General features: G+C 33.2%; 1 protein-coding gene across 1 annotated transcript; it reads right to left on the bottom strand.

The window, feature by feature from the left end:
- Positions 1-1,254: 1,254 nt before the first annotated feature.
- Positions 1,255-3,043, bottom strand: LOC111810703 (probable aspartyl protease At4g16563). The gene has a single exon (XM_023697459.1). The coding sequence runs from the start codon at positions 2,872-2,874 to the stop codon at positions 1,426-1,428; it is 1,449 nt and encodes a 482-aa protein (XP_023553227.1). The 5' UTR covers positions 2,875-3,043; the 3' UTR covers positions 1,255-1,425.
- Positions 3,044-9,739: the final 6,696 nt, after the last annotated feature.

Below are 9,739 nucleotides of genomic sequence, written 5' to 3'. Positions count from 1 at the left end.
TACATGTGCGTTCGGGCGCTTTCAAATTTAATTTAATTTTAATTAAATAGCTAAGTTAGACCAACTATGATCTAAACTTTTAATTTCTTGGTCGAAATTATATGAACGTGTTTCAATGATTAATTTGTTGATTAAAGAAAGTAATGTTGTAACAACCATGGAACTTGCATAGGATAATTGTATTTAATTTCGTAGATCATAGAGTATTACTATTTTTATTTATTTATGTTTATTTTAATTTTTCATATATACTGTTTTAGACTTTTTTTTTAAACACGTAGGTCCATGATATTATTTTATGAAGTAGTTTGTTTTTGCTTAAGAAGTTACGTCATGCATATGCCAGCAATTTTAGAATAGTCGAAAACTATGTGGTATTTGTTATCTTAAACCGTCACGGGATCTCTCATCTTGAGTCGAGCCAATAAAAGAACGCCTCGTATCGGTCGAGATGAGGTTGTAGTTTATATTACCAAAAGCTCGGTGTAACGATGGGTTGAGTTCTCGTGTTTAGTGTGGATCGAACCGGAGTTTAATACATCTACTACATTTAGAGGAAATACGAAAAATAAAATATTGTAGCCAACCTAATTAATTATAAAGTTTTATTTATTTTATTTTGTTAAATAGTGAGATAAATATTGGGTAATATGAAAATAGATAGAGGAGGGTAAAATCTTGGAAGATTTGTGGTCCCCACGGGTAAAAAAAGGTGGGCCCACACAAAACGCCAAGCAAAAATGGGCCTATTTGGATACTGTTGCGGTTCAATACGTCTCCTCCAGATTCGTGTACAGCTGTATTCCAACAACTCGCTCTCCGAGTTGACCCGGTTCCTCACATTTTCTTTTTCTTTTTTATTTTAAATATTGTATTATTGGCGGTTAAAAATATAAAATATAAAATTAACTTTTTTACGGTACTCTGTTTTAAAAATTAACTTTACAATCAGGATAAATAATTTATTTCAAATTAATGGATTAAATTGAAAATTTTAAAACTTAAAATAATAGAAATAATTTTAAAATTTTGGAAATAAAAATGGAAATTTTGAAATTTTAGAAACTAAAATAATTTTTAAAAGAAACATTTAAGAGCAAATAGATTATTTTTTATTTTTTATTTTTTATTATGAAATTTACAAATAATTTTAATTTATGAATTTTTACAATTATTTATTTTCTTTTATTTCTGAATATTCTTAATTTCTTAACTTAATACAAGCAATCACTTCATTCCTTGCTTTATCATGGATAAAAATTAAGGAAAAAGTATATATATTTTTTTAAATAAATATTTTAAACACATTCATATACAAGTAAATACCTTATTTACCCTTCCCCAAAGAGTTGACTGTTGACGGAAATGGAAAGTCAAATGCATTAATAGTCAACCTCCAGTCCTCAGCCGGGCCCACAGTTAACATTAACTGCGGTTCAAGCTGTCCCAAAGGGTTGAACACTGTCGCCGGGCGAACCCGACCCGATTGTTTTCCAAATCATATGCCACCTCAAAACCCTGTTGTTGGTAGTTCCCAAGCGTGGCACCGGGCCCACCTGCCAGTTCAGCCTCATCCCCACCGTTCATCAGCATCAAACACCCGACTTTTCTCTTTCTCTCCACCCCATCTCCACCGTCCAAAAACTCGTAGAAATAATTCTTTCTAGGAAGCACCACACTGGATTTCTCCCCAACGAAATGTAACACGACACGTGGCACTTCCACTGAGTTCTCGTAGTAATAGCAAGGGCTCAATCCGGTGTTTTCTTCAATCCGACTCGCCCGGCTTGCAACTCGCCCGGTCCGGTTCTCAAACTGGGCTACCACCGAGTTATACAAACCTGCTGGCAACATAGTAAAAGTAGTACCGGAATCCACCACAACGCCGCCGCTGCCACCCTCATCCACCCTTTTCAAAAACTCCGGCGCCGGAATCCTCACCGACCCAACTGAAATCCCGGCCAACCCAACCGAGTAAAAATAAGGATGCTTTGGATTCTCAAGCAAGGAAGTGTAAATAAACTCCGTCTCGCTGCCGTAGTACCGGCCGAGAATCAGCGGACTCGGGCGGCGAACTCGGTCCGCCGCAAACGAGTGAGAAACCAAACAATAAGAAAACCGGTTCCCGAGTTGAGGCGAGAAAGTAGCGAGTTGACTCGGCATCGACAACAACCCTCGGCCGAATCCGGCGACACCGATTGGCTCGCCTAACGCTGAGTGGGCACACCCAAAAGTAAAATTCCGAACATTAATCGCCGGTGACGGTGCCGGCGCCGGCGCGGGCAAACTGAGACTGTCTCTATAAAGCCGACCAATTAAACTCCCATCGCCATAAGCATAATAAAACGGCGGACAAGAAAAAGAAGAACACTCAGAAACTTCAATGGATTCAAGTGGACATCGGGAAATTGCACAGAGGTGGGAGGCGGAGAGGGAGCCCCCGTGGGCGGCGGAGCATGCGGCGGCGCTGCAGGAAACTGATTTTTTATCTGCGATTTTGGGCAAAGGGGATTGAATTTTGGGTTTGCCTTCACAGAGAATACACTCAAATGGGGAACAGGGGAACCAGACAAGGTCGCTTCCAGTGTCCATATAGAGGGAAATCTTTTGAGACTCGGAACCAAGGTTGAAGGAGAGAGTATAATCGCCACCGGGGGAAAGGGGCAGAGAGAGGTGGCTGCGGTGGTGGGTACGACGGCGGTGGTGGAAGCGGGCGGAAGAGCGGGCGGCGGTGGATTTAAGGAGGTTGTGGGTGTTGTTGAAATCAGAAGAGGATGATAAGGAATTAGACAGAGGTAAAAGAAGAAGCTGTGAGGAGAAAACAGGGGAGGAAAGGAGAAAACAGAGTAGGAAGAGAAAAACAGGGGAAGCCATTGAAGCAGTGTTTTAGAGAGAGAAACAAGGATTTGAATTGAAATTGAAGTGAATTTAGAGAGAGAAAGTTGGGAATTTAAAACAATTGGGGATTGAAGAAGAAGAAGAAGAAGAAGAAGAAGAAGAAGGTTCTTGTTTGAATGGGGCGATGGGTTTTTGTATGGGTTTGAGGAATGGTGGCCATTAGAACTAAGGATTCTTTTCTTTTTAATTTAACTTTTAATTCTATTTAATTAATTTCAATAAATCTACACTACCCAGCCCCGACCCATCTGAATTATTCAACCCAAATCATAAGAGTTTGGTAGAGGTAATGTTTTTTCGTTTGATAACGGTTGCATTTTTTGAAAAATCGAAATTTCGAGTCAATTTTGAGTTGTCATTTTTTTTTAGGTCAATTCGATCCACCCGAACATATGGTTACAACCTTATGAAGATTAAAAATATTTGACGTTCATCACTGATAGTAATGATTGGTTGTGACTTGTGAATATTTGATGTCGGAGATTTTAGTTATTAAAAAATAATTAAGAAAAAAAAAAGCAATTTGATAATTCAATAAAAAAAAATAAATAATTGCGCTTTCTATTAATCCAAAAGATTTTCTAAATTAAATTATACCGTTTTTACCCATACCGTTGTTTAAATTTATATCGAATTAGGGTAATTATTGATTTGAATACAATCCAATTAATCAATACTTGAGATAATTTTAAGTATTATAGTCCAAACCCACCACTAGCACATATTGTCCGTCAATCTCACGGTTAAAACGCGTCTATTAGGGAGAGGTTTCTCACAATCCACCATCCACCTTGGAGGCCCAACATTCTCACTGGTACACCGCTTGGTGTTTGACTTTGATACCATTTGTAAAGAAAACATTCTTTATAAGAGTGTAGAAACCTCTCCCTAACATACGTGTTTTAAAACAATAAAGTTGATGACGATACGTAACGAGTCAAAGCGGACAACATCTGCTAACAATGAATTTAAATTTGTTACATAGTTTAGGTCAGATGTCCGAGTCTTCACGTTATTATATTATATATTTCGGGAAGAAAAGGTAAGGATCGGGTTGGAAAAGAGGGGTTCTTTTTTAAACCCTAAGCTATCTTGTGAACTAAATGGGCTTCATTAAATTTCCAGCTGTTTTCTTTCATTCTCTATTTTATATAACAAAAAATTAAAATTAAAATTTTAAAAATAAATTTTTTTTATATTAAAAAAAAATCAATTTTGAGTATTAAACAATAAATGAATGAGCAAATGGAATCATTTCAAACCTTCAGTAATTTTTTTCCCTTTACCATTTTTACTTCTTCTCTAAGTAAAAAATCTACTTTACCTATGGTTAATGTCATCTTTATCGTGCGTTTCAATTTTGTCCCGAGACTCTGAAATGTATAATTTCGACTTTCGAACTTTAAATTTATTCCAAAAGTAATCTTTTCAGCTGTTTTTTTAATCGAAAATTGACACGGTAACATCATTTATAGAAGATTAAGATAATTTTTCGGAGTTTATTTCAACTCAATAGATATTGTTGTGACGTTATTTACAATATCGTTCACGTAACCAGTTTTTATACAAAAACTATTAAGACGATATATATGAATCATATTTGTGACATCCGACGTCAGTTGGAGAGGAGAACGAAACATTTCTTTTACTTAAACGAGTTTTAAAATTTTAAGGGAAAGCCCAAAGAGGACAATACCACGTAACAATGTGTTTAGGTTGTTAGAGATAATGTATATGCTATCGAGTTAACGCTTCACATTATCTTAATCTAAAAGGCTAACGAGTTAAGATATGCTACAGTTTTGGATAAGAATCTACAATGCACTAGAACGCTCTTATCTCATCGGAAGGAAAAGAGGGAATGTAGTCAGTATAAATGTCGTAACATTTTTTCTTCATTTATTTTTTTTAGTTACAGTAGCCCTCGTGCGAGCATGTTGAGATATATTATTTATGGAATATATCCTAGATATTATATCTTAATATTCTTCAATTTATGGTTAGATTTATAGTATATTTTATTTATTTACCAGATTTAGTTAGATATATATTTTTTTCTATTTTTAGGTATTAGTTGATAGTTTGTATCCTATTTAAACGTGGTAAACATGAATGAAGATCATACTTTCGATCCCAATTCTATTTCTATTTCTCATTCTTAACATGGTATCAGAGCACCGATCTTGATATTCCTAATATCAAAGCATCGATCGTGGTATTCCTAATACCCCCTTGGACTCTGAGTCCAAGGGGAGTATTACCTAAAGCCAAACCCTAACCAATCAGTGAAGTCTTTACCATCGTCAATCATCCAATATCAAGAATACGTTATAAGCATCTTCAAATTTCTCACCAAGCTCTAAGGTGACATATTCAAGATGTTCGTATTTTCCTTCACAGCCTCTCAAGTGATCCAAAGCACCGATCTTGGTGTCATTATCCACTAAAGCATTTATGCATGGACCAACAAGTGATCAGGGAGGATATTCACTTGTTCCAAATCAAATTAAATGGACAAGTTATCAATCCTCGAGTCAATCATTGCAGTCTATTTCTAAAGCATTTATGCATGGACCGAGAAGTGATCAGGGAGGATATTCACTTGTTCCAAATCAAATTAAATGGGACAAGTTACCAATCCTCGAGTCAATCATTGCGGTCTATTTCTGAGTCTTGCATCTTTCTTGAAAATTCAATAATTTCTTGAAAGTCTAAAAATGCAAACCAATCAAAGGCGGTCTATTTTTTTTACGGATATTTTCATTACTGAGAAGACAAGAGTGAAAGACAACTTGGGTGTTATTGACCTACCGTAAAGACAAGTTAAAGACAAGTTGGACGTGATTAACATACACTCTCCAACTTGAGGGGGAGTGTTGAGATATATTATTTATGGAATATATCCTAGATATTATATCTTAATATTCTTCAATTTATGGTTAGATTTATAGTATATTTTATTTATTTACCAGATTTAGTTAGATATATATTTTTTTCTATTTTTAGGTATTAGTTGATAGTTTGTATCCTATTTAAACGTGGTAAACATGAATGAAGATCATACTTTCGATCCCAATTCTATTTCTATTTCTCATTCTTAACAGAGCAAGATATAAACGATGAAGTTCACTCAATATTGAAGTGGTCTTGTGTAACATGGTCAAAGTTTAAATCTCCTGCCACTGCTTGGAAGTTTACGATACGTTCGGAATCTATTGATGAGAAAGAGCCAGAAAATTATCAGTTTATATCATTAAAATTCAAATATATTTTCGAGTTTATATCATTAAAATTCAAATATATTTTCGTCGTATACCACTCTAAAAGAGCTAGAATTCTAACGTTGTTTCAAGACCCATAGCTTCAGTGCACATCGTTTTCATATCTTACGAATATTGTTACCAAAATGCCATTATACTTTTCGTTACGGAACAAAGAAAAAAATAAATAAATAAATAAATGACAAAGAGAAGTATACGAAGAATAAATAAGATTCTATCTTAAAACTATTGAGCGATCGGGCTTTGTATCAATTTAATTATTAAAAATGAATTATCTCCATTTAAATTCTTATAAATTCTTATGATCGAGAGGGGTGGAATTCCTCACTGAGTGATCACGTTCCAAACACGAGTCTGACCGAACCTAAAATTACTCTATGTTTAACTTTAATGAAACAAACGCACTTCGATTGTCAAATACAATAAGGATGAGAATAAGTTTGAACCTCTTAGTACGATGGTCGAGTGGTTGAAACGCTCGTAGAGAAAACTCCCGTTGAGGTACTTGAGGCATGCCCTTGTGACATATTCACCTTCCACATGCATATACTTTTAGAAGAATAAGGTTGGTAGTTCATCTAGCCGGGCTCACAGACCTTCGAGGGGTGTATTTGCTTACGAGTAATATTGATTTCCTCGACATTGAAAGGTTGGTCGAGGTCCCAATTGATTGTTCTTTTATTATGAACAAAATATTAAGTTTGAACCAGTGAAATCCCAAGTCTGGTTTTTGTTAGAAATGTTCACGGAGCAGGGACGTAGAAGCCTTCCTTGTCCCCGTCCCCATCCCCGCCACCTATTTCATTCTCTGTCCTCTATTTATCATAAGCGGGATAGAACCGGGAATATAATCTCGTCCCCAGCTCCATTTATCTAACAAGTTACACATTCCTTCCCACATTCTATGTTTAAACGGAAAATTCCCTTCCCGTTTGGGACAGATTCGTACCGGTAAAATAGATATCTCTAGTGTTTATTGGTAATTACATTTTACTCACCACCACAAAAATATTTTTCATACCTCCAAAATTAACTTATTTAATATAAATTTTAAATTTTATGTGTAACAAATTTGTAAAATTAAATTTTTTAAAATTTAAGAACTAAAAATGTATTTTCATGAAAAAAAACTAGTTACTTAAAAAATAAAACAAAATCTTTAACCATAAAAAATATCTAACTCTCCTCTCTATTGGTAACCGTGAACAAATCATTTACCATTAGAAATATTCGAGACAAAATCGATAAGTCAGATCGAATGTCCTAACTATATTCGTTGGATATGGCACGGATCCATCAATATTGTGACAGAAGAATTGACATTAGAGGGGAAAAATCAANCCTATATATATATATATATATATATATATATATATGTATAATTTGATTATAAATAACTCATTTGCTTTATTAATATTTCTATTGCCTCAACATTCAAGAATATTAAAATATTAAATTTTATATTTTAAAAAAAAAAATAAAAAGCATTTTTATATATGCTGACGTGGCAAATTTGGGCCCATGGGCTAGTGGGCCCTTGTGAAAGCGGGGCGACCGACCGCTACCAAACACAAAAGAAAGCTCCGACCCGCCGACCTAATTTCGAATTTTCCGAATAATTTAAATAAAAAACAAAATTGAATTATATTATATTATTGCCTCCAACAACTAAAGCAAATTAGCGTGGTTGCCTTGCATTACTTTTAATTTTATTTCAATATTAAAATATATAACCTATGTTGGAGTCACCAATAATTTAATTTTTCACTACTAAAATTCCGAATTAAAATAAAGTATTTAATTTGTTAGCGTAAAAAAAAAGGAATTTTCTGACGTTCGAGTAAAAGAGAGATACATGAATGAACTAAAACTACATCGAGTGTAAATAATTTTAAGGGTACGAAAATTAAAATAAAAAAAAAAAAAACTTAAAATGTGAGATCTCACATCGGTTGAGTACCAAACATTTCTTATAAATGTGTGGAAACCTCTCCATCTCATACGCGTTTTAAAACCGTGAAGCTGACGGTTATATGTAACGGGTTAAAGCAGACAATATCTATTAGCTATGAGCTTGAACTGTTGCATAGAAAAACTAATAGTTATTACATATACTAATAAGAAGCATATTTTTTTTTAATATATATATAAACAAACGTATCCCAACCAATTTGAGTAATTCTAATAAAAAAATATTTTATTTTTGTCCATAAATTCGTAATATTATCCATTTTGATTCTCGACTTTGAAAATATCCAAAATCAGTGTTGTTAATTGTTTTCACTAATCTACTTTGGATCGTTTATAAGACGATAATATAGCTTCAAATCTGAGGATCAGTATGGATACTGCTCAAATTTGTTGAAAGTGTCGAGTAACATCAATATCAATAAGATACGTATTCTGAAAGTACTAGAGAAATTTTCTATAAATTTTGTATACGAGCCACGTAAGTTAGGTTAAGTTAGACGATATTTAAATAAGTAGATATTAGGTAGAAAAATAAAAACAATAATTAAAGGGTTTTTAATTTAATTTAAAGTTTTTAAGTATTAAAATAATGGATTTTTGTGAGTGTTTAGGAACCAATATAAAAAAGAAATAAATTTGGTTGGAGACAAAAATGAATATTTTAAATACAAATAAATAAAATAAATAAAATAAATAAAATAAATAAAATAAATAAAATAAATAAATAAATTTGGTTTTTCCTTTTCCCTACCTAGAACAATGAAGAAAAATACTTTTGTTTTTTCTGGGGGGTATTTTTGTCTTTTTCCCCACCACTAAGCCTAAGTCATTTTCTTGCATTGTAACGGCCAGCTAATTTTATGAATAATTCTAAGAACATTTTGGGACCGTTAAATATTTTGGTTGTATCAATTAAAATTTCAAATTAATAATTTATTCGATTCAAATCAATTTCATAAATTTAATGTTCCTTATTCCTAAAATAAATAAATAAAAATATTTTATATGATTATTTTCGGAGTTCAAAAGTCATATTTAGGTATAATTATTCGAGTGGGTGGACCATCGTCTCTATCCATTCCTACGAAATTCTTGGTCATCTTTATTTATTATTGTTTTTAATAGATTTGAAATGGATAAAAGAATATTTCTCGAAATTTGTGGATTTTTTTTTAATTAAAAGATTTTAAGTTTATCGAGTAGATATGGTAAAAAAATATAAGAAAGATAGAATTTGTCTCGTAAACTACCTAAAAGAAAGATGATACAATAGAGAACTTACTAACATGCTTTCTATGATACGACTTAGCTGAAATATCACCTCAAGAACGTCACTTACTTTTTGCTCGTAAGAACCCGATATCTTAGACTTTACGTCGAGGTATTAAACCCATTTGAACCCGATTGAGAAGGTTTTTTTTGAAGTTATTTATTTATGAAGAAAATTAAAGGTGGAATATAAAAGTGATGTTTGGTGAAAAAGAGGAAAAAGAAAAGCCAAGAAAGAACACCTAATAACTCTATCCTTTCTCCAAGAAATTGCTAAATATAATAAAAACAACTCTTTGAAAAGCTACGAACTTTACACC

Source organism: Cucurbita pepo, chromosome LG14, assembly GCF_002806865.2.
Source record: "Cucurbita pepo subsp. pepo cultivar mu-cu-16 chromosome LG14, ASM280686v2, whole genome shotgun sequence".
In the NCBI taxonomy this organism is placed as follows: domain Eukaryota; kingdom Viridiplantae; phylum Streptophyta; class Magnoliopsida; order Cucurbitales; family Cucurbitaceae; genus Cucurbita; species Cucurbita pepo.
This window is presented reverse-complemented; position numbering and strand designations above follow the sequence as displayed.

Excerpts from the sequence above, each read along its gene's own strand:
- LOC111810703 (XM_023697459.1), bottom strand. The coding sequence starts at position 2,874 with ATGGCTTCCCCTGTTTTTCTCTTCCTACTCTGTTTTCTCCTTTCCTCC.